Here is a 26,457-nt window from a genome sequence, read left to right as displayed (position 1 = left end):
CCCTCACTAGCAATCACACCCTCTACTGTCACTGGCCAAATTTAAAGCGATATGGCAAATGTGGAGCGGATTCTTCAGCTTCTGTATGTAGTGTGGATTGAAATAAGACTATTTGGGTCGTGCTAATCTCTTTTCATGAAGTACAGTGATAACTACTGTTTTTGCATAGTTAGTATTTCAAATACTGTATTTGTTTATCTTCTAAAAAGTTGACGAATAGCACTAGCAGTTTAGACAGCAAAATAGAACATAGAAAAAGGAGAAATCAGCTTTACTTCTAAAATGCTAATGTTTGTGAGAATCAAAACACCCCTAGTGTATTTTATGAATCAGCTAGTAATTGTATTCTGTGTTGGAGAATACTTGGATTACTAAACTATTTGCAGACAAATGGATTTTAGACAATGTAAAAAATTAAGTAGGGCACAAACCACCAGACCAAGCAATGCAATTTTTTCCATTTAAGTTCTAAATTCTGGTTAAGTCTTTATTCTGATAGGATTTATATGACCTAACATTTTCAACATTTTGAAGCAAAAGTTTTATTCTGATGTTTAGAAACTGGAATATTGGCTTAATTTTCATATGGCATTCTGGTTGTGTTTACATAAAGCTTATATAATAGGACCATAAGTATCAGAATATTCTTGCGCATGTAAACAGACAATGTGAGTCAACATCAAATCAAACTGGACTATTTACTTACCTATGCCTATTTACCTATTTCATAATGCACATTCCACATCTTATTGTGGATGATTCATTGATTGCCAGATTTTACAAAGAAAAGAAAATGATTTTAATATACTGATCAAAATACAATACACTTTTCTGAAACGGCTTACCTTGTCCACCTGTGTCAGGTAGGCCGTAGCTACTCATGGGCTGATTTCAGAATAGCATACTAGCATTACTAACATATGGCAGAAATAGTAAGTGTAGTATGCTAGTATGCAGATCAGCCATTGGCTGCGTTCGAAATCGCATACCCTCTTGAGTAGGTACTTATTTTGAATAAGTAATTACTTCACGACCACTAAAAAAGTACTTTCTATATAGTAAGAATGTAATCTGGACGTACTACATTCGCCATGTTGTCATTATCATGTGACCTACAGCATCAGTTGCGTCGCTTCACTACCATTCATAAATCCTCTCCCGTGGCCTCATGGGACAGTAAAGTGTCCATCGTAAGCACACTTCAGAATCTCGCCGGAAGAATTAGGTCATCCGGGTACTTTTTTCCTAATCTTTTTTGAGTACTGTGAATTCAGACATACTTATTTTGTCACGTACTGTTTTTCAGCTACTATATAGTAGGGAAGTATGCGTTTTCTGATGCAGCCTATATTTTAGTAAACAATAGCCTATTGGGTCCTGGTAACACTTTTCGCCACCCAATCAAATCCCAAAGTTTTTAATAACCTGTTTTAATCTAGAATGCTATTTATAAATATTATATATCTATATATATATACACATACATATATAGCATTCAATAAAAAAAATTGGGACTTGATTGGGTGGCGAAAAGTAGGTGTTATATATATTCAGATAACAGAAAAAAATGTGCTTATGTTATAAGATATTATTATAAATGATTAGCCCTCTCTTAAGTCCTAGATACTTTTTGTTGCTAATAACTACTATTATAACTTTAGACAGATGACCTTTAAGGGTCCTTGTTTTATTCCCTTCCTTCTTACTACTAAAAAGTATTTTTAAATACACTATGGATCGAAATGTTGGATGCATAATCAAATAGTCTGTTTTGACCAGAAATGAGAATTAAAAATGTCATAGCTAGTATTAAATGCGTCAAGTCTTTAGTTTGGTAGAAAATCCCTTGTTGTGGACGCTGATCTTTTCTCTCCTCGGTTGTGTATATTATTTTGGCGAATGTTTTAACTGCTGTCTGTCCTCTAATGTCTGCGCTGTGCTTTTTCCCCCAAAGTGGGCGGCTTGAAACCGCCTGTGCTGAATAACATTGGCTGTTCCGTTTCACCCCCTCTGCGCCCAGGATCCCGGAAGTAGGCGAGTGAGATCATGGTAAGAGACAGACCGATAGAGCAGTTTGCGATGCTGTGGATGTTCTTTATGACAGTTCCGAGTCACACAGCAACAATGTAACATGTCAGGCAGTTGGCGTTTTAGAAATTATAACAAAGTCAAAGAAAGTGCATTGCAGTTACCACAGCAACGTTGCTGCTGATTTTATAAATAGTGGCTCTCGAGTTCTGCACGGTTGAAGTGACACGAGCGCTGATGCTCAAACTGTTTTTGAGTCTTTTATCTTTATTTGCTCTGTAGTATTCGAGCTCAGCTCAGTCAATACGCCATATAACGCTTTATGTAACTTAAGTATCAGTAAAGGGTGTTCCCTTAAAACATGATCTGATTCAGGCTATAAAGTTTCAAGAGGCAGACGTCATATAGTTGAGTTGTGAAAATACGACATTGATATTTTGAAGTCAAGAGTTTAAATGTTGATTTGTGCAATTTTTCGATGATAAAACACGTGCCATCCAAACTTAATGAACAGAGACAACTTGCATATTAAACATGCATGTTAATAAGAATAGTTTTAGTAAAACTTTCAACTGTTAAATGACCAAATAGTGGAAATTCTGTGGCATTAAGTAATAATTGTTGTCAAACAAACAATACGAGTAAAAAGCGTTCACGGTAGAACTCGTAATTACAACCTGTAAACTGGGAATTTTCCTAGAGCTTCGACTTGTACCTCGTGACTGCTGTACCACCTGACCACTGCAGATTAATTTAGGGGCCATTTACACAACACTGTTTTCAACTAAACATTTTGGCTGTTCATTTACACGACAACTGCGTTTTGGGGGCCTGAAAACGCAAACTTTTGAAACCGGGTTTCAAAGTGCAAGTTTTTGAAAACGATTCCGTTATCGTCTCAGCATAGACTACAAAAATGTGAATTTGTGAAAACAGTGATGTCATGTGCATGCATATTATGTGTTCGGTCTATAGGTGTAGTGTTTCTTCACAAAGTGACATCGCCATCTTCTGGCCTGGCAACATAATACAGCGTTTTTAGTCGTTTTCGTGGATCTGTCTGAACGGAGATAGCTTTCACACTGGTGCCATCTCTACCCGAACAATGCAAAGGAAAAACGTTTACGTTTTTAGTACATCGTTGTCGTGCAAATGTACCCTTAAGGCCTCATTATACTTCTGCGTCGGACCTACGCCGGAGCCTATACGCCGTAGGCAACGTGTTGGTTTTAATTTATACTTCTGTGTCGTTGTCCGCGTTGACGCGTACCTAGGGAGCGTGTGAAACCCCGAGGGAGGGGTTCTGGCAGACCAATCACAGCGCTTGTGTCCGCGTAGAATTGACGCGTTGTTACATTTTTGGAGAGGTGCACGTCAGGGTACGCCGTAGGGTACGCGCGCTACACACAGCCTACGACGTAGCTACGGCGGCAGTTCGACGCAGAAGCATAAAACAGGCTTTAGGCGTTGATTGTGTTGCCATAGAAATGCATAATTCCCAGTCCGAGGTCGTGAACAGCTACAAGTAGAATGGCACGTGTTGTCATCTCGAAAATACTGTAAATGCTACAAGACGTAGCACAACATTGATTGACATTGACCAATGTATGAGTTTGGGGCGGGACTATCTTGTTGGCTGACCAATGTTTGCGTGTTTGTGAAAACCTGTGTGAAAACAGTTGGATCTGAAATCGTACTTTCTGATTACTGAATTAGTATGCGAGTGTGTATTATAAATACATTCCCGTACATGCTACTGTATATTCGCCATGTTATGACTATACTAAAAACAACCGTGAAAATAATTTTCAGGACTGTAAAGTTGGACATACAATAATGGTGCTTCACATTTTGACATATTTACTAAATACCATACACTCTAAAGGCCTGTTCACACCAAGAACAATAACTATAAAGATAGCATCCACACCAACGAACGATAACGTTTTGTTTATAAGTGATAGAATGGCGCTGCGGCTTTGTCGTCGGCTGATTTAAATGCTCGAGCTCTTTAAAGCAGGATGGATTCTGATTGGCTGTCAATGTTTATATTGTTCATCAGCTGGAAAAAAAATCGTTCTGAAAGTGATTCCAACTATATATTTTCTCTGTGCCGTTATCGTTATAGTTGTAGTGTGGACTCTGCTATTCTTTGAATGGCTTCAAATGTGGCTCATCCAATCTGAGATAAGATTCGGCAGTTATTTTAAGAATTGTTCTTTCCCCACATGTCAGAATTGGGCTATAACCAGACACACAGACACTGCTAGTCCACTCAAGTGTGTGCACATTTTGTTTATTGCGTCACACGCTGTAATTAATCAAGCCATGTTGTGTCCGTTTAGTTGGAGTTGTAGATGCTCACTAAAGCGGCTGATCAGTTAAGATGTGAATAAATGGGTTTGTTTGATATTTCTCATTTCTGCTTGTTCACGTAGAGAGGGTGAAAGAGGCACGAGCAGGAAAGGGCCACTTAGAGAATCAACCGTTTCCTCCGAGTAATTGAAGCCAGAACTGCTGTTATGATGCAGCAACCTAAAGTTGTGATGGAATTTGTGTTTCAGCAATTCCACATCAACCTGTAGAGAGAACTTAAAGTCAGCATAGAATTGTCTCAATTTACGGTCTTAATACAGATTCCTGGTGTAGTTGTGCACGATTAGCATATTTGTGTATTAAAGGGTAACTCTCGCCTAAATGCAACCTAGGGTCTTTTTGTTAATCTGCCCGAGGCAAACTTTAGTTTAAAAGCATAATTAGAATGGAAACGCCACTTTTAAGTTTGACCGTATTTTCGTTTTCGGTCAAATTGCCTTTTGAATGGGAGTGCTTGGGGCACTATTATGATAGCATCAAAAATCGCAATTTTTAAAACACTAAGAAGGCTCGACACAACATGAAACTGTGCTCGAAGTATCACCAGGGGCTCTACACATGAACTCGAGCATTGAGAACATTGTTTGTGTTCACAGAGTTTACTAAAAAAGAAAGATTTTGAACAACTCACTGTAGCTGTGTCCGCCGCCATTTTGTCAGTCAAAAATAGTCGATCTCCGAATGCAACGTAACAGGGAGGAGAGTAAAGATGGAAAGCTCCTAAAGCTTAGTTCCATATAAATTCACGGATAATTAGTTGTTTTGTCGTAAGTGAAAATCAATATTGACTTTGTATTTGAAAAAGGATCCTCATATAAGAAGCAATACTAAAATTCAGAGTCAGTTCATTCGCATTCGGAGATCGACTATTTTTGACTGACAAAATGGCGGCGGACACAGCTACAGTGAGTTGTTCTTAGTGACTAAATCTTTCTTTTTAGTAAACTCTGTGTACACAAACAATGTTCTCAATGATGTGTAGAGCCCCTGGTGATACTTCGAGCAAAGTTTCATGTTGTCTTGAGCCTTCTTGGTGTTTTAAAAATAGCGATTTTTGATGCTATCATAGTAGTGCCCCAAGCACTCCCATTCAAAAGGCAATTTGACCGAAAACGAAAATACGGTCAAACTTAAAAGTGGCGTTTCCATTCTAATTATGCTTTTAAACGAAAGTTTGCCTCGGGCAGATTAACAAAAAGACCCTCGGTTGCATTTTGGCGAGAGTTACCCTTTAAACCAAGATGTGGCCATTGCATGTTATCTTTTCTCATAGCCTATTGTAACCAGAAGTGAAATATGTCATGAATGGTGTTTCATGTTGATTTTACAATGTTAATGTCAACATGATGTTTGTTTTGGAGAATAAAGTTGAAGTCATCTTTGGTTGTTAGACATTTAAATGTGACTCTTCTTACCCTCAGATGGCAGGTGAGAAAAACCCTGCATCATGTTACTTGGATGAAAGGACCTTCCGGCTTTGCTGTCGGCTCTTTCTCCAACACTCTGAGACCATCCAGGATGGATGGAGCTGGGAGCAGATCAAGGTGAAGTGAATGTTTGAGGAACTCCACAAAGTCTGGGCCTACTTGTAGTCCTTAGAGGTTTAGAATAAAATAAAGAACTTTTAAGGGTGAATCTCACATAAAATAAGAGATTTTTGTTTTAAAGATTAAGAAAATTGACAATTCAGCACTTTCTCAATGTTCTCATTATTTCTCAACTATTGTGAGGTTCTCACTTACAATAATGTATGTATTAAACTTTTTTTGTACAGTACATTTACATTACATTACCTATATGCACTTATCAGATACTGTTATCCAAAGCAACTATCGAGGAACAGAAACATTTCATCACTTAATTTTTATAAATGCTTTTGTACATTTTCAACTTTCTTTAGTGTGTAATGTTGCTGTTTGAGCATGAAAAAAGCTCTGCAAAGTTACAAAGCACAAAGTCCCTCCAAAGGGAGTTATTCTTTATACCAGTGCGCACTATTACTGAACTCCCTGAAACGCCTTGATTGTAGCGTTGATTTTTTTTTCTCCGGGAACAAACTCATTCCTCATTTAAATAATTCCCGCCCAAGGCATATGCAAAAAAATGTGGTAGGGCCTGGTTGAGTTAGTTAGAAGTGTGTTGAAACTCACAGTTATGGTATGGGGCGTGGCATTTCTAAAACAGGCTGGAAGCTGTCGACCAATCACAACACGCTCGTTCAGCCGACCGATCAGAACACATTACGCTTTCTGGAAGGAGTGGCACCTGAACTAAAAAAGGGTGTTACTGACAGACTTGGAAAACAGGTGCTGCCTGCAACAATGTCAAAAATATGTGAAAAATAATGTGTTTTTTGAACATTCAAGCCTATTCTAGTAGTAGACCCCCAAAACAAGACTTTATAAAAGGGCATAATATGGGCTCTTTAAAAACACTTTGTTTGTCTTCTTTCAAATTGGCATGCATTAAAGAATAGTGCTACAAATACTACCATAATGTGAAAATGCATGTCCATGGACATTTTGTTTATAGATGTCAAAGAGTTTAGTCTTGAGATTTTAAGGGAAAGTGTATATGTAAGGTCACATAACTGGTCTCAATTTCTACCACCTTTTTAATCACCTTTTTGCCTTCACTATTAGATTTTAAATGGTCCTGCAGTGTGAAAAAAAATGTAACTTATAAAAGAATGAATATTCCATTGTCTTGTCAGTTAATGAGTTCATAAAATCTGCATGCATAATCATTTTCGAAGTCTTTTTTTTTTTTTTTCCGAAAAATGCAAATTTGCCATAAAAAGATGATATTTTTTAAAATATAAAATAATTTAATTAATTTAATTTTGGCTGATATGTTCTTGAGAGGTTTCTTGAGAGTCATTAGGTACTCTTGATTCTTTTACATGCCAGTGTTTTATGTTAATTTGATTGTGACTGTTGGTTGTGACTTGACTTTGTTCCAGGACACTGATGAAGGCTTCATGAAGAAGACTGTTCTCATCCCTGTAAAATCAAGCGTGTTGCACAAACAACACGGGTGTTTCATGCAAGCTGAAAACATGGACCTTCTTACAGATGACATTCAGGTAAGACAAATATCACTATTACTATTGCTGAGTATCATTATTACTATTGTTAGTGATCTGAACAACCCCTAACACTAAGAACAGACCTTCGACGAGTAAGTCATTTAGTTTTACCCATTTTGGTCATATAAGTGTACTGTCTCTGAACTGGGGGCGGTTCTTGGGTGGAATGAGCCTGCCCACTTATAAACGGGCCACCAAAAACGAAGACTGACCTAAGTGTTTCCCCACATACTGAATCAATTACCTGAAGGAAACACTTTAAATAAATCCTTGCTTTATAACCGTGCCGAGGTTTAGTTAGGAAAAACTTGCAAATGTTGGCATACACTTTTATGTGACTGTTAATATGTTTATGCTCTTTTGTCCATCCGGGTGTTTCACACACACACACACACACACAATCGTTTAGCTTTGTCTGCACACTACATGCATTTTCATTCAGGGGAAAAATGGTTGTGACATCTTTAAACTTTAAAAGAGTATGCTTGATTTAAAAAAAAAAAAATTTAAACAATCTTTAAAATTAGTATCAGCAAAATAGTTTGATTGGTATGCTGGTCTTAATGATCTCCTCCAAAACGGGGGTTGTGCCTTGTGGCTGATTTTTCTTTACCTCCACTCTCAGCCCATTTCATTAGTAAGCCCTTGCGGCTGATTGCAAATGACTCGACTTCTTGCATATTTACATTCAGCTCACACACACTAGGGAAGACTCAACACCGTCTCCTTTCATGAAGGAGATTTTAACATATTTCAGTGCCATTAGAGAAAGCAGTTTTTGTTTTTATGAAGTAACTGTTTATAATGCAATCCATATGTTATTCTGTGGTTAGGGCTGATCAGTCGCACTAATTATTAAAGGTCCCATGACATGGATTATTTTATTATTTTATAATGTTTCCTGGGGTGCCCTTATAATGTTAGTATGTTTTTAAGAGCAATTTTTTTTTATAATTTAGAAATAAAAGGCATTTTTCCTAGCTTGATTTTAGCCTCTGATTTGAACACTCTGTTTGAAGGGGCGTGTCTGCCGTGAGACTTCAGTGTAAACGCCCACTGCTGTGATTGGCTGACATGCTTGCATATGAAATAGCTAGCATTACATGTGGAACTCTCTCGAATACTTTTACTATTACAGCTATTATACGTTTTTACTATTACAGCTATCGAGATTAACGAATCGTGAGAAGTATTTAGATCTATTCCCATCACATAAAAGGTTGCAGTGATGAGCATTGAGCAGATGACAGCCTGTTGATCGCGTGAATGAAGATCTTATCATTGCAACAGTTTCTGCACTCTCACTAATGATTTCACCAATGCAAACATGAAGTAAGAGCTTCGTTGTGCAGCGTAACAGCGTCATTGATTTCATAACGAGTTTTGGCAAGTGTCCAGATAAACTCGCGCTGTGTGATTGACAGCTTGGGCGATTGGAAACTTAAGGGATTGTTCTTTGATCGCTTTCTGTATATATTTTAATCACAGTTTAAATAAGATTATTTCCATCCTACCAAGAGAAACGATGTGAAGTTGATATTTTAGTCACTGGCTTGATTTACTGATGCATAAACAGTATTGAACGATTTTGAGAGAAAGATTATCTGTCTGAACCTGAACAATTACACATCAGAAATTAACATAACCCACTGGTTCTTCGGAGGCTCGGATGAAGGAACTAAAAAAATACTTTTGTATTCATTTGTACATCCAAACACTGAGCAACTGCCATGCTTCGCTCGTTTGCAAGCCATGATGTCTCTCAAGGAAAAAACAATATCGCGCTCGCGCAGCTCATTTTCTCATGGGCGGGCCAAATTCTCTTTGCGGGCAAAGAAGAGAAAGGGGAGGTGACCTTTCCCCTTATGACGACATAAAGGGAAGATTCTAGATTCGCCCGTCTGAGCTTTCATTTTCTCAAAAATACCCAGGGCTTGGTTTACACCCATCAAAACGTCTAGCCACAGGGGGACCATAGGCAGGTTAGGGGAACTCATATTAATGTTAAAAAACCTCATAAAGTGAAATTTTAACCTTTAATGATATTCACTACTATATCTTAATATATGTTCAGTATTTGCTCTGAAATAGCTTTTTTTAATCAGAGTAACTATCATCTGCAAAGGTAGCCAAATTGCTTAGTTTAGGAAACATAACTGGTGAAATTACAAACTCCTTAAAATCACTGTGATTATTCGCAAAGTTTATATTATATTTAATATACATGAGTCAAATCCCCCCCCCCCATTCATTCTTTTGCTTTTAGGGTGAAATGTGAGCTGAACACATTTTTGTAAGCTTTATCCATTGATAAATTACTGATACACCAAATCAGAAAAAACAGCATTGTCTATAGTGATACTAACTCAACATCAGCATCTCCTTTGTTCACGTCTCATGTGCAGTCGTGCAACAGCGCACGTCACCTGACATGCCCTGCATAAAAGAACATTTAGAAAACTTGACCTTGGTAAAAACTGTTCGGCAGCAAGCAGTAGCTTGCAGGCTACAACAAAGTCTCCTTTTTCCATTGTTCAGGAAAGGAAGAAAAAAAAATCAAAAAGATCTGTGGAAGATTAGCGAAACCAGGACTGCTTTTTTCTTTTTTTGTGGCATCCTGTTTTGAGTGGTGGAATTCTTTTAGGGAGTGAATAAATGCCTCACTCAACAAAAATCTATCAGGGTTAACCTTTTCAGTGCCACACACCTGACTTCTGTGCTCAATGTTACTCTTTGTCTATGAGCACCTGTACATGAAGGGGCCAGTAAACAAGAATAACCGTCCTTCAGTATGTTTGTAGACAGCAGAAAATGCTTTTCTCTCTCTTTTTTTTTTTGTGTGTGTGTGTATGTACAGTGTGTGTGTATATTATATATATATATATATATATATAATATACACACACACACACATAGACATAAAATATATGAATATAGTAATATATATTCACACACACATATATTATGTAAACTAAAACTTTTATGTGTGCCTGGTTCAGATTACACGATTTTAGCCCGATTTTGGCACGATCTGTTTGACGTAGGGTGTTGTGGGGATTCGCAAACGACAACGGGCGTCGGGACGCAAGATTCGATCGTTTCATCTCGTATAGTGTGTCATAGTGGGCAACAACCTACGTCGCGTCTGCGATACTTAACGACAAAAAGACTAGCATGTTTAATTTTTTAACGGTCCTCCACGACGACGGCACGCGAGTGAGTGAGAGTGTGTGTTCGCGAGTGAGTGTGACTGTGTGTGTGCGCGAGAGTGTACTTGTTTTCATGACAACTGAGGACATTTTTATGATAACACACCTGCAAATGAGGACACTCGGGAAAATACGTGATTTATGAGGACATTTTGGGGGTCCTCATTTTTCAAATGGCTTTAAAAACATACTAAGCAGTGTTTTTTTTTAAATGTAAAAATGCAGAATGTTTCCTGTGATGGGTAGGTTTAGGGGTAGGGTTAGTGTAAGGGGATAGAATATACAGTTTGTACAGTATAAAAACCATTACGCCTATGGAATGTCCTCACAAATCACATAAACATGGCTGTGTGTGTGTGTGTGTGTGTGTGTGTGTGTGTGTGTGTGTGTGTGTGTGTGTGTGTGTGTGTGAGAGAGAGAGAGAGTGCGTGTATGTGAGTGAGTGAGTGAGTGAGTGAGTGTGTATGTGCGAGTGAGTGTGTGTGTAGGCTATGTATGTGTGTTATGCGAGTGAATGAGTGTGTGAGACGGCTCGTGATGACTGGTCGGAAAACAACGTGTTTTCTATACATAGTCTGACATGTTTCTTGCCCACAACATGACAAGATTTTTAGGAGTCAGAATCGTGTAATCTGACACAGTGACTATCATAACAGACAAAAAAATCGTGTAATCTGAACCAGGCATTAGATGCACTGCACTAATGTCAACAAAAGATATGGCACGTGTTGTCTCCTCTAACTATGAATAGATGCACTTTATTATTTTCAATTAGCATTTTTTAGCACCTTTCAGAACAGACACATTGTTGGGACCTCGTAGCTGCTATATAACCACATCTAAGGAAGAAATCTGTATTCATTCCTCAAGAGATGCACCAGAAGCAAAAGGTATTTTAATCTTTTAAGTGCGAAGAATGTAAACGGAATTACTAGGATAATTAAACCTGTAATTAGGGCTTATTTAGGTTAATGAAAGAGCCCATCCTTCATCATCCTCTGAAATTACCCAGCCAAACGCTGGTATTCAGGTAAGCAAGGGGAACGTCTTCTACTCTGCTATTGCGCGTCCAGTATTGATCTTTCTTTTGACAGTGAAAAACGGAGCGCATATAAAGTGTATACCTGAGCTCATGTCTCTGTTAGATCCTCTTTAGAAGATGCTATTCACAGCGTCTGCTGCAGTGTGCCACACAGCCCTTTGCTTTTCCTTGTGTGTTTGTGGAGTTGAGCAGGTGTCGTCGTTTAGCGATTGCACCGTTACGTCTGTACACCTGCTCGAACGTAAACACGGCAGCATTTGAATGACAACAAACGGTGGCGGATGCCAGTTGTTGTTGCTAGAAACACGTTTCAGAGTTAATAAACGGCCCTTTTTAAACTTGACCTTTTGAACACTTTAAGCGTGTTCTGCAGGCGCGCGCACGGCAGCTGAACTTTTGTCCTTTATTTGAATTCCAAATGCAGTCGAAGAGTCAGTTATGCAAAGGTTGAATGAGAGCTGTTGAATATTCGTTTTTCTAAACGGTTTCCTGCCTGAAACTTAATGCGTTTTTCTGCTAGCATGTTTGCGCTCTCTTTTAACTCCCCATCTCGCACATTATTTTACACCCTTACCTTTCAATGCTGGTGCTGTTTGGAAAAAGCATGATGTCATTGTTTTATTTGACCTGCCTTGCCTCTTTTCCAAACTTTTTTTTATTTTTATTCCTGACAGACGTCGGATGTGAAACAGTAGTATTGTGTCTCTCAAGACTGCGCTTGTATGGGAGGGAGGAGATGTTATCAGTGAAGGCATGGATGCGTGAAGAATCCTTGAGCCTGCATTGAACTTGCCAGGGATACAGCCACCGCCTCTGGTGATCCGACTTGTCGCTCAGACACTTTCGCTAATTAAACCTGCACATATCAGCGTGGACCGCAAAGGCCATAGTGATGTCATAGCGTCTCAGAGCCGCTTCCATGACTGAAATCACATCACAGGTGCCATTTAGGAGTGCTCAAAGACCTTTTATTATACATTATTTATATTACAATCCAGCAATATGCTACAAGCTAACAACAGTATGCAATATCTTTTAAATGTATATACAATAATATTATATATGTATTATTATCAATATATATATATATATATATATACATTTTGATATTAAATAAAATATTGCACTCTTATATAGCTTTAATTTAGTTAGCTAATATTATTTATAAATTTGACCTAGAATATTTTATTTTTAATATTTATGATTATTATTATGTAATAATAATATTTAGCATATTTATGTTATTATTGATGATGATGATGATGATGATATTTTTTAAATACATTTATATATGCATCAGTGTTGTATACTATTAATGAATTTGACCTTGAATATTTTATATATATATATATATATATATATATATATATATACACACACACACACACACATACACACACACACACATATATATATATATATATATATATTATAAAGCTATATAAGGGTGCAGTATCCTTTAAATATCTAAAATAAAAAATGAATATGTATATTTTATTTATATTATTGTTAACAATAATAAAAAAATATTATTTGAGGTCAAGTTCATGGTAGCTACACTGATGTATATAAGGATATAAAAAAAAAAAAATATATATATATATATATATATATATATATATATAGGATATAAGGTTAACAATAATATAACAATTAAAATAAATTATAGTCAGATTATATTATGTATAATTTAATCAAAGCAGTATTTATCAATAGCATGGCGTAAAACACTAAGGGTTTCTTGCAAAATACTGCGCAGAGACTCGAATCAGTGAATAGTTTCTTTTTGAATAGTTTTATTTTCATTGTCTTTACAGCTGTACAAATTAACCAGTTTACTTAAACAAACCTGACTGTCCAAGATTGTTGTTGTTACATGATCGCTACTTGTTGGGGAAAGTTGCTTGTTACTGGAGACCCTAATGTGATGTAGTCTGTAATGTCTACAAAGTGTAGTTTCAGTAAGTTAGTTGCATTGCTGCTTTTAGTTGTAGTTACTCCCAGCACTGTAGGGATGGTTGTTAATTCCTCCCTAGGATGACGGCACCCCTTCCTGTTTATCTGTGTTTGTGCAAGTTGCAGCGCACTAAACCACATACTGACAGCCAATTAATCACCAGGGGTTGCAGGTCGAGAAGGAGCAAGAAAATCCAGTGTGCACCGCCCAATGAAAGAGAGGAAACCTTGGTTAATTGTCTGCACGACATTTGTGCATATGGACCCGCTCGAGGGTCCTGTGCATGATACCATTAGTCATGTTCCACAACATAAAGGGTGGAATGTATAAACTCCCTCAACATCTCAACAACATCCTATATATGAAGGATGCAAGAGGAAAACAAAAAGGTAAACACATGTCGTTGCCCACACGGACTGTTCAGGAGGTCTCATGTTCATCAGTCAAGTTATGGAAAGAAGAATGAAGTCACATGCTGGTCGATGAATCACTTGCGTATGTTGATGGCTGGGTGGTGTGGATGTACGTTTGGGTTTGGCATCACGGCTCAGGCTTTATGACAAGTCTGCTCATGTACCATTGATCAGATATGCGATATGGCTCCATTCATGACTTCTCATTCAAGCCAGTTCCTTTCTTGTGGAAGATTGTTAAATCGGTTTAAGCAGAATTAGTATTTATGTGGCAAGAAGTTGTATGAGAAGAACAGTTCCAAACCTGAATGACTGTCTTTTGGAGCGCAGAAGGAGACTTTAGGAGAATGTTCTGGCGACTTTTGTCTGTACAACGAAAATGAACAGGGACGGATGCTGTTGAGCTCCAAAAACTGTCAAAAACAACATAAATAATTATGACATGCTGATATGAAGCTCAAAAAGCTTTTCTTATTATTCTCAATTTTCAAAGAAATTGTGCTGCTTAGTATTTTTGCCGAAAACCGAAAGTTCAGAAGAACATCTTCTTTTTCTGACATTAAAAATGTCTTTAAAGGAGAACTCCGGTCAATTTTAACATTGAGCTCATTTTTTTGTACATTTGGAGTGCTGTCAGTACAGAGAACAACGACAAAAATCGGTGTTGCCTACAACGTGTTATCCTCTTTTTAAAATTTGCACCCTGTTGACTTCAATGGGGCAAGTTTTAAACCTGCTTTTAGCCTCTTAACATCCTTGATGTGTCATTACAAGTGCACAGGTCATGTGAGTGATTCCTTCGGAGTGAACGCGGGTTAATCTGACTGCAGTAGATGTGAAAGATATGAATAAAAATGATGTTTATTCAGCCAGCGCACATACCTGTATTTACATCCTCTTTTCGGTCGAAGTCCACAGTAATCGATTGTCGAGTTCACGCGCATAGGTTTAGTACCTATGATCACGCGCGTGAACTCGACAATCGATTACTGTGGACTTCGACCGAAAACAGGATGTAAATACAGGTATCTGCATCCATTCCCCCCCCTGCATCTATTTCATGGAATGGCATGAATCTCTCACTTTCTATATTTTTTTCTGTCTTGTTTTCTAGTCAAACGTTGAGGATGAAACGGCTGGAGTTCAGGCAGTATGTGAAATTCATGCTGTGCTGCGCTATGAATACCACGTTCTGTATTCTTGCAGCTATCAGATCCCCGTCCTCTATTTCAGAGCCTCTACGTTAGGTACACGACATTCTCTCTCACTGCATTTCTATCATTAAACTGCAAAGTCTTGTTTATATGCTGTCTGTTTCGCTTATCAGTGTGTGTATTTCAGTACCCTCTGTGTTCTGCTTTCTCAAAGTCTGGTTTTATGTGCGCTGCAAAAACAGACTCAACATTTACACTGAGATCCCATCTCAACAGGAGTGTTTTGAGTTTTGAGAAAGCAGGCAGAACGGTGACTTACGCCTGTGCTCAACAAAGTTTGACTTTGTGCTGTAAATAAATTAAAGGCTGCCGTGTAAACATTTTTGGAGCTGTTATTGAGCAAGTTAGCAAATATGCACATGCAAGCATCAACCATTTTAAAGTGATCACTTATACGGACTGTAATCAAACCTTATACTCATTACAGATGGGAATCCCCTCTCTCTTGAGGAGGTGTGGAGCAATGTTCATCCGAACTATAGACAGAGACTACAACAGGGACCCTGGGACACGCTGACCCAACAGGTAATGTGTGTGATATCATGAGTAAACTGAATTTGTTGTTTGGCAGTTGCTTTCTCAAAATCATCTGACCATGTGTGTGTGTATGTGTGTGTATATATATATATATATATATACGAGGAACGAGCGCAATATCACACGAGTGCTGTTTTTGTCCCAAATAGCACGAGTATGAATGTGATATTGATTTTATACAAGTTCAATAAATAAGAAGTTAATATTGTGCTATATTTTGAACACAATATTGTCTGTTCTGAATGAATCTGCGTTTTGAGCGAATCATTGGTTCACCCAATTGATTCAATGGCCCATTCTTAAAGAGAGCCATTTACTTCCTGAATGAATCCGCCGTTTGAACGAATCGAATGAATGAATGATTCACTGACTTACTCATTTAGACATTTATCGCTACCTAGCAAGTTTTAGTTTCTTATTTAGAAAATCACTTATCATATTTCGGGGATAGCCAAATTTTTTTAATTTTGTTAAGTCCCCCTATGGTGAAAATCAAGCTTTTAATGTTGTTTATGTCCATGTGATGTCTTTTATATGCTTTAAGACAAACCATTTGCAAATTCATAAGTCAACACCATTGTTGAGTATTTTCAGTGAACCAAAGACAGTCTCAAAAATGCGGTTTGAAATCGCTGGTGTTTCTGACGTCACAAACTACCTTAAAGGGGTGGTTCAGGATTTTCGACATCGGACCTCATTTTCAAGTGAGCCTGGTTGTTATTCATCAGTGGAGACAGTTTTTTTAAAAATTCATCCAGTCCTTACTTTTGGATAGTTAGCCGGTGCTAGGCTAGCGCGAGTCAACGGTGCACGTTAGCCTGCCATTAAAAACAGTTTTACCCACTCCACAGTACACCAAAAGCAAATAAATTATAACGCCAGACTATCGATGTAAATGTCTGTTGAGAGAATAATGTTAGAAATCAAACTACCCTTTCATCACATTGCATAAGTTATAATTTGTTCCCTGTATTTATAAGCAGGTCTAAGCATTTCCGCTTTTCACTTCCGTACACATCTGCAGCGGTAGGTGATCTCTGAGGTAACTGTTAATGTTCGCTTATTATAATAAAATTCTTATTTTTGATCAAACTTTAGTGTATTTGTTTTAATTAAAATGTCACGAATTAGTGCTGCACGATTAATCGTATCGCAATTGCAATCGCGATGTCAAGCCTACGCGATTATATGACGCAAAATGGTGCGATTTTATATTAAATAAACAAATTAGCGCTGTTAACGCACTTATTAATGCAAATGCTTTTAAACCATTCATGCGCGATAAGACATAAAAGAACGAGCCGCCTGTGAATGTCCTCCTGACACACACACACATGTACACACACACACACACACAGATAGACGCGCGCCAGTATCAAGTTCTCTTTCGCGGTAGAACGAACAACACACATGTATGCCAAAATGAACGCGCTGCCTGTGAATGTCCTGACTGTGACTGACAGAAAGACTTGCGCTAATATCGTGCGTGCGCACAAAACAGCATGACAGAATACAGTTCTCTTTCGAGCTTGAACGAACAACACACACAATTATGCAAAAATGTCTTTTTGTCGAGTGTCTTCATAACATAAGAGTAGTCTTATGATGAACACGAAGAGTTGTGATAACTCGTGAAAGAATGAGGCGCGTGTGAGATCCGCGTCTCTGACAGCGGCTGGTCTTAAAGGGACAGTACAGTAGCCACTAATTACATCTGTGACTAAAGTTATTTTTTTTTTCTTTTTTTTTCAATTTCTTTTTTATTATTATTATTTTTCTTTAACCTGACATGTATGGTTATATGTACTCTTGTATGTAAATTATGTTTTGTTCTTGTTAAAATGCAAAAAAATAAATAAATAAATAAATAAATAAATCTGTCACTAAAGTTAATCAAAGAACAAAGGGAACAGAGAAAAACACTCACTGCTCTTGACTAAAGAACTTTTTTCTTTAGGCTGATTATCACTAATCTGTGTGTGCATTTATTTTCCTTGAGAACCAAGCAAGTTGACTCATGAAACCATTTGTTTATTATATCGCATATCGCAATCGTAATCGCAATATTGACCTCAATTATCGCAATATGATATTTTCCCCAAATCGTGCAGCCCTATCACGAATGTTGAAATTTCAGAAACGAGAACATCCGAACAGCAGTTTTTGTTGTGTGCCGATCTGCTCTGTGTCGGGGGAAAATTGAGAGTCATAGTTACTCCTGCCGTTTACACGCGCTTCATTGAATTTCTTCACTTTTGACATTCAGAGCACTGGGCAGAAATAACTTTTTTTTAATGTTTTTATTATTTCACGGGTTTTAATTAAATAGTCGGATTCCCCTTCCCGTTCCCGTCCGAGGTCTCGGTGTGCTCTCCGGGGATCCGGCCCCCCGCCGGACAGCAGGGGAGAGGGTCCGAGGCCGAGCACACCGAGACCTCGGATGGGAACGGGAAGGGGCGCCGTGGGTCAATAATACATAATTGAAGGTTGACCAGCATAAACACACAGGACATCGTAGTAATTATACTGTTGGTACTATAACCCCATCGCTAAAATGCAGTCTTCATTTGATTGTTTTAATCAAATGCAAAAGAGCAAAAATAAAAGGCTAAACTACTGATAGCATACAAGTCTAAACTAACTAACTGTTTACTGATAGTTAGCTTACACTATATCGGGTGCCATTAGCAAAAGCTACATAATTATACTACATACCTTCATAATTATGAATAAATGAGTAAAACTTAAATCCCTTGTCTAACAGAGTACTCTGGGCTCTGGACGTCCGTTTGGCAATACGGTGTACATCTGAAATTGATATTAGGGGTAGCTCCTGTAAACACCGGCTATAGAAGGTCGCCATTACTACGCTGTGTTTACCTCAGTAGCTGACGGCCGGAAGTAGTTAAACCTGTTTTGTAGAACCCGGAAGAATGTTGCACATAACCCCTATTATGTCAATAGTGGATCTAGGATTGAGTGGAGGCGGGGCTAATTTGCATATTCATAGAACCGTTGTGAAAATGTTGTGCATCAAAACCTACAGTGTAAATGCATCCTAAAACTATGATTGGTCGGTTTACATGACAATCGGATAGCTGTTCCTGTCTTAGTGGGTGGTTCTTGGCCATAATAAGCTACGATGTGGATCAAACTTTACGTTGATGGCTGGCATTCCTCCCTGGTAGATCTCCTGGATCGTATGGAAAAATTGATTCCAGCTGTTTAGGGCTGCCTGCCTTAGGCTGTGAGGGATGCAGATCCGTAGGCATGATTACTGGGAGATGGTGAATGGATGGAGCGATAGATGCAGAAAAAGGCTGATTAGAGGCAGTGGAGGATAATAGAGGAGAGGGACCGCAGTAAAAGCAGAGGGAGAGACTCCGGAAGGTTTGAGGGTCTTGAGGTGCTCAGGAGATGGAACACTGCCGCATCTGACGCAGGTAAACATGAGTGACTCACATCAAGGCCTTTACGAGCAGTGACGCCAATGGAATCTCTCTCTCTCTCTCTCTCTCCCTCTCTCTCTCTCTCTCTCTCTCTATCTCTTGCTCGGTCTCTCGCTTTTCTCCCTGCACTCTCTGTTTTTACCCTCTTATATCTCTCGTTCTCTTCTTTATCTCCCCAATTTTCTTAAACCCAAATCGCATTCTTAGCGTAACCAATAATAGAGGTAGCAAAGTAGATTAGGACAACGCAGAACCCTTCTCTCTTGAGGACCCAGTAAGGCCTCAATTAATAACGGTCAGTGAACAGAGTGTGAATGCGCCATGAAAATGAACCTAAATGAATGTTCTTTATTAGCATCTATGGTTCCCTGAGGTCCCATGCATGTTCAAGGTTCTTTTCAATAAAAAAAATAAATAAAAATCTTTAGATTATTAAAATGTTCTTCACACTAAGAAAAAATGGTTCTATTAAGAACTGATCACTTAAAGGTTCTTTGGGGAACCTAAAATGGTTCTTCTATGGCAGTGGTTCTTAATCTTGGTCCTGAAATACTCCCAAAACTGCACCTTTTTGATACAACACATGATACTAACACACATATTTCAGGTCTTGAAAGTGAAAGTGACGTGTGAAGGACTCGGAATTTGTCCTCTGCATTTAAACCATCCAAGTTAGTGCGCAGCTGCACACACATTATGAGTAGCGAGTAGAGTAGGGAGTAGTTTTGCTGTTGCGGCCGGGGAGCGATTGGGGTTTAGGTGCCTTGCTCAAGGGCACATCAGTCATTCCCTATCGTTATTGAGAATCGAACCCACAACCTTCGGGTAACCAGACTGACTCTCTGACTCTCTAACCATTAGACTGCCCCTGTTTTGAAGTCTCTAGTAACTAGCTGATGAGTTGAATCAGGTGTGTTTTTTTTGGGAACACATCTAAAATGTGCAGTACTCCAGGACCATGATTATGAACCACTGTTGTATTGTATCACTGCAAAAAAAACTTGTAGTACCTTTTATATTCAAGACTGTATGTGATCTGAATGCATGCATGCATGCGTGTGTGTGTGTACAGTATATATGTATTTTACAGAAGTATCCATTTCAACAGAACAAGACTCTGAAGTGCAGTGTTTAGCCTCCACGTTCACAACAGTTTGGTATGCATAGTGATTCAGTCTGTTCTCCCATGAGGCCTGTAGATGAAGTCATGATAATTGACTGACCGAGCTGGAATCGTGCCGCAGTATAGGAACACAATGGCATTGCTTTTCACAAATAACCTGAAAAAGTCCAACTCTATCTCGCTGATGCTAACAGTGAGGTGTCGTCGAGGGAATTTGAAGAGTCAGCATGTCTTTGGTGCTTGAACGGTAACAGAGCAATAGATCTAGACAGTTGATGTTGTGAATTTTAATGCAGATGGTGACAGTGCACTGAGGTTGTTTTTATTTGCGGAGAGGATAGTTTTTAAAAGGTTTTTGGATGACTGGATTAAGCGGGTGCTTACTGACACAAAAGTTTCTGTCCCAAATGGCAGCCTCGGACCTTGCGGTTGTCTTCAAAATTTGTGTTCTGGTGTTGAGTTGGTGCTTTTGGTGTTTCTTCAAACTGGCTTGTGGTTTAATTGCTTGAGAACTTGGTTCTCAAGTCGATGCAATTGAATATGTTACTTGGATGTTGAAATGTAACAAAAAAAAAAAAAAAAAAAATATATATATATATATATATATATATTATTAGGCATTTTTCAAATAATTGTTTTTTGTGTCTGTCATTATGCACTAGCTTTGATTTTACAGTCAAAGTAATGTAAATATGTAATTATTATTATTATTATATACACGCACACTCATTAGGTACACCTGTTCAACTGCTTGTTAATGCAAATATCTAATCAGCCAATCACATGGCAGCAACTCAATGCATTTAGACATGTAGACATGGTCAAGACGATCTGCTGAAGTTCAAACTGAGCATCAGAATGGGGAAGAAAGGTGATTTAAAGGGGTGGTATAATGCCCCTTTTTTACAATATGTAAAATAAGTCTCTGTTGTCCCCAGAGTGTGTATGTGAAGTTTTAGCTCAAAATACCCCACCGATAATTTTTTTTACAGCATGTTAAAAATGTCCCTTTTTGAGGGTCAGTAAAAACGCGTCGTTTCGTGTGTGTCCCTTTAAATGCAAATGAGCTGCTGCTCCCGGCACAGAGGGCGGAGCTTCAAGAGCTTGTGTGTGTATATGTGTGTGTGTGTTAGCAGCTCCGATTATCTCAACTGTTCTGCCTTTTATGTTTAAACTGGAGTCGGACAATGATGGAGAGACTCAAGAAGAAGTGACAACATGTAGAATGCAACAGGACGTTTCTGAATGGTTAGTTGTCAATGAAGTTGTGTTGCTGATGTGGAGTTAACTATCTTCAAGTCTTTGATTAGCATATTCTGTCATGATAATCTATAAAATCGCTTGTGTAGGAACTGTTGTAAGATGCCTACAGAGTGACATGCTATTGGATTTGTTACGTACTGTATTGCATGTGAAAAGATGGATGCGACAGCTTGAGCAGACTCACAAATGTGCTCGACTACAACAACTCTTCCTCTTCTCAACATGCACTGCATGTTCCCGGGGGCGGGGTTTATGTACATTTTAGGGTTAGTGATGTCACTAACCCAGGAGGAATGTCGTGTAGTCCCAACCAGCCGTTTGTTGTTGTCTTTAAAAAACGATTTCTTTAAAAGCAAATATCTCCCTTTGCTTTGAACTTTGAGCATTGTAACTTTGCAGATGTTGTTTATGCTCAAACAGCAACATCACACACTAACTAAAGTTAGAAAAGTGAAATCATAATCAACCACCCCTTTAAGTGACTTTGAACGAGGCATGGTTGTTGGTGTCAGACGGGCTGCTCTGAGTATTTCAGAAACTGCTGATCTACTGGGATTTTCACGCACAACCATCTCTAGGCTTTGCAGAGAATGGTCCAAAAAAGTGTTCAGTGAGTTTATTGATGCCAGAGGTCAGAGGAGAACAACCAGACTGGTTTGAGCTGATAGAAAGGCAACAGTAACTCAAATAACTACTCATTACAAATGTTTCCAGAACCTTGTTGAATCTATGCCACAAAGAATTAAGGCAGGTCTGAAGGAAAAAGGGCGACCAACCCTGTACAAGTTGTACCTAATATAGTGGCTGGTGAATAAAAATGTGTCTGTCTGTATGTATGTGTGTATGTATGTAACAGGTTAAGTATGTAGGCTAAATAATATTTAAATAATATATATATATTTTTTATATTACAACCAACTTTTTAAAATAATAATTTTAATTACAATATTATAATTAATAATTATTAATTAATATTAATTAAATTTGTGTGCATTTTTTTAAACAAATGACAATCATTTTCTGGATTTATATTTAAAGCTGCAGTCCGTAAAAATTAATTTAACCGTTAAAAATTATCCCAAAAAATAGTTTTGAGCAAATACATAACCAGCCAGTGTTCAAAACGATCTGCTTGCCTTAGCTCGATTCAAAATGGTAAGCTTGTAATAATGTTTTTAATTCCAGTGGTTTACTGGTGGATTTCCGCGGGAAATTCAAGCATGTCTTTGCGTCTTTACGTCACATCTGTACACATAAAGAAAGGAGTCTCGGCTAGTAGGCTATATTGTGTGTGAGGATGTTGGAGGTGGAGATTTATAGCCTTTTCTCACAGCACTTGATATAATTAAACTTATCAATTTGATGGCGGATCCAGAAAGGTTCAAACGACAATCACCAGTGATAACTAGAGATTCACCCGTTTTAAAATTCAAAAGACTTCGGACTTCGGAGAGGCTACAGATAAAAAGAATGCAACCGGGACCCATGCGAAAACGAGGATAAATATCGGAAAGGCATTAAATGTAGTCACGCAATGCTGATGTTTAACATTAACAATTTGAGAACAAAGTATAATTTGCACGGTTTGACGTGATATGATAAGCGATCATTAGATTTAATCAGCGTGATTTACTGCAATGCTTTTTTTCCCCCTTAGTTGGTCAGAACAAAAGTGGATGTTACTTACTTGTTCAGATGACATTTTCCGGTGAAAATTCTTATGTTGGTCATACTTCCAAAAAGTAGAATCTGTGATAGCGAATGACAGTATCCACACCGGCGCGGTGATTGACAGCCGCACATTGTCCTCAAAACATTGGATTCATCCGCGCCATGCCGTGCCGAGGCACAACCCACGTAAAGTTGACAATTCCGCGAATATCTGCAATTGCAGATTTCTAACAGAGGTGGCGACAAAGAGGAAAAACTACGAACTGCCGCTTTAATTCTACATTATTATTATTTTTCTTTATGAATTGATAATAAATATGAATATTCTGTTTCAGATTACATCAGGTTACGGAAGTCAAAAAGATTGTGAACGCCGTTTCTTGTCGATTCAACAGAAATTTTATATTGTCACATTTCAGATTGTTCCTCTGCCTTTGCTCCAAACCTCTTCCTAAGTATGACTTCTTCCAATGCTCCATAAGAAGCTGTCCGTGATGGTGTAGTATTATGGGATAGGACATTCCTCCATCTCTGCTGTGCATGAGTGCCCTCCAGTGTGCGAGACTCACTCGAGAGCGGCTCAGCAGGGTGCCAATGAAGACCATGTGTTGCATGGCAGATTTGCTTAAGTCTGCCTCGTAATTTTCTTTTTAATTTATCCGTAGCTTTGAGCGTAATTGAATTTGGGTAATGAAAAGTATCGTGTGACTAGTTAACATTGAGTTAAGATGGAAAAACACATGTTGTGGCACTGGTTTAATGTCTGTGTTACAGCGTGTGACAGTGAGAACCTGTTCCTTATAAAAAAAATGAGGTCAGAATAGATATTAACAAAGAACTGAACACTGTGTGTGTGTGTGTGTGTGTAGGAACATCCTTTACTGGGCCAACCATTTTTCATGCTTCATCCATGTCGCACTGAGGAGTTTATGAAACCTGCTCTGGATTTGGCACAAGCTGAAAACAAGTGAGTTTCTCTCTGCTGCAGCTTCAGTAGTCATGCATTCTGGGAAATGAATATTCTGGGGTTACATTTACATTCATCACATGCTTTTTTTCTTGCATAGCATTCAAGATACACATTTTATCCCAGTCCTTGGGAATCAAACAAATGACCTTAGTGTCGCGCTTTACTGTTTGTGCTATAGGAACGCTGTGTGAAATTCAGTCAACAGCTTGTTGGATATACCGTGGAAAATATATTTCGACTGAGTATTACACTTCCAACGGAATCCTAGTAGGCATTCAGCATAATGAATAAATGTTTAAAATATAAAATACTTATGCATAAGCTTTGAAAATTTAAGCATGAAACTATGCGATGGAATCGCTTACTAACCTTTTCTGTCTTGTCTTGACCAACTAAAAAAGTAAACCCGGTTAAAATCTGCACAAATAGGCATGACTTAACTATCCATAAAGCATTGGAGAATTACTTTAGGAAATTCCAATGATATATAAATTATTTATATTATATTATATTATATAAATATATAATATTTGAATTATATTTATTTTTTATAAATTTCATAATAGGTAAATGTAATATTTAATTGTTTTAATGGTAATACAATATTATAAAATATAATATTAATTAATAATAGAGGGTGTTTTTGAGCACTCTTTTAAATAAATTTTGTTATTTTCATTTGTGTGACTTGGTTTTCACTGTAAGCCTCAGGAAACCAAGCTTATATCCATCAATTTTATCCACCAAGCAACGTCCACAAAAAAATATGATTTAGATTAGATTTTTACAGCTCAAATTCAAATTTGATCTATAATTTATGTAAATGCTTAAATAAAAAATGCAAGCTTTAAATTTCTGCTTTTAAACCCCCCAGAATACTTGCCCCATAGACTTCTATTTTAAATGAGGGACAAATCAGCATTATTTTCTGTGGTAATGAAGAGCATGCTTTTAATAAAAGTTTTATTTAATCTAGAAATGTTCTTTTAATATTTTAAAATGGTGTTATATCATCTCACCAGTGTTATATCTGTCTTATTTAGCTCTAAATGTTATCAGATCTGGCATATCCATTCGATATATGATTAGATGTAAAAAAAAAAAAAGATTCAAATTGCAGCACTGCAATGTGATTATCTCATCTGTTCTCAGGAGGGTGAACTATATCGTGACCTGGCTCAGTGTTGTGGGCCCCGTCGTCGGACTGGACGTCCCATTGAGCTACTGCACCGAGGTGTCCGCTCCAGACTGACGCTCCATTGCTAATGCCCTGCTCTGATCTTCCTGTCTGTCTCAGACTCCACTGACCCAGAGGACACCTGTGACCCGGCCGAGGGTCTCAAAGAGGGTTCGAAAGTCCTGTTAGCAATGCTTGAACATTCAAGACACCAAGTCTTTAAGAGCATTCTTGAGCTTGTGAACTTAATGTATTAATAAGTTGTATTAATATTGTTCATTCATGCGTTACCATTAATCTTTGTTCAGTAAGATAATAAAAAAAAGTACATAATTTATTCATCAGGTGAGCATTAGATTGTGACAGTAAATACATTTATATGTTACAAAAGATTTATATTTCAAATAAATGCTGTTCTTTTGAACTTCAGAATTCATCAAATAATCGCCAAAAATATATATCATGGTTTCCACAGAAATATTAGGCACAACATTCAACACTGATGATAATGTTTCTTGAGCAGCAAATCTGCTTAGAATGATTTCTGAAGGATCATGTGACATGACAGGAATAAATGACATTTTAAAATATAAAAATAATAATATTTCACGATATTGTTGTTTTACTGTATTTTGGATCAAATAAATGCAGCCTAAGTGACTTACTGACTCCATAGTTTTAAATAGTAGTGTATACAAAATGAATGGTACTGTAATTCTTTTTTTTTTCTCTTACCAACCATAAAATGTCCATAATATATAACAGATATCACCGATCTGTTTGCATTCCTATCCCATCCTAATTGCAGTTGCTCAGATGTAGCAACCTGGATTCTGCAGTCTTTTAGGGATTTGTGCAGGATATATATGTGACTATCATCAAATTAAAAGGCAAACCATATTTTCCTCTGCTGGTATATCTTTTTGCATTTTGATGGCAT

At 37.8% G+C, this 26,457-nt stretch overlaps 1 protein-coding gene across 1 annotated transcript; it reads left to right on the top strand.

Moving 5' to 3' along the window:
* Window positions 1-24: 24 nt before the first annotated feature.
* Window positions 25-26,178, top strand: atg10 (ATG10 autophagy related 10 homolog). The gene is made up of 8 exons (XM_084401261.1): window positions 25-83; window positions 1,955-2,049; window positions 5,826-5,948; window positions 7,367-7,489; window positions 15,228-15,360; window positions 15,755-15,852; window positions 24,240-24,337; window positions 25,493-26,178. Exons 2-8 carry the CDS (start codon window positions 2,047-2,049, stop codon window positions 25,590-25,592), a joined length of 678 nt encoding a protein of 225 aa, XP_084257387.1. The 5' UTR covers window positions 25-83; window positions 1,955-2,046; the 3' UTR covers window positions 25,593-26,178.
* Window positions 26,179-26,457: the final 279 nt, after the last annotated feature.

The sequence above is a fragment of the Rutilus rutilus genome (genome assembly GCF_951802725.1).
Source record: "Rutilus rutilus genome assembly, chromosome: 25".
NCBI classification, from domain to species: Eukaryota; Metazoa; Chordata; class Actinopteri; order Cypriniformes; family Leuciscidae; genus Rutilus; species Rutilus rutilus.
The sequence above is the reverse complement of the archived record's forward strand: the minus strand, read 5'-3'. Positions and strand labels throughout refer to the sequence as shown.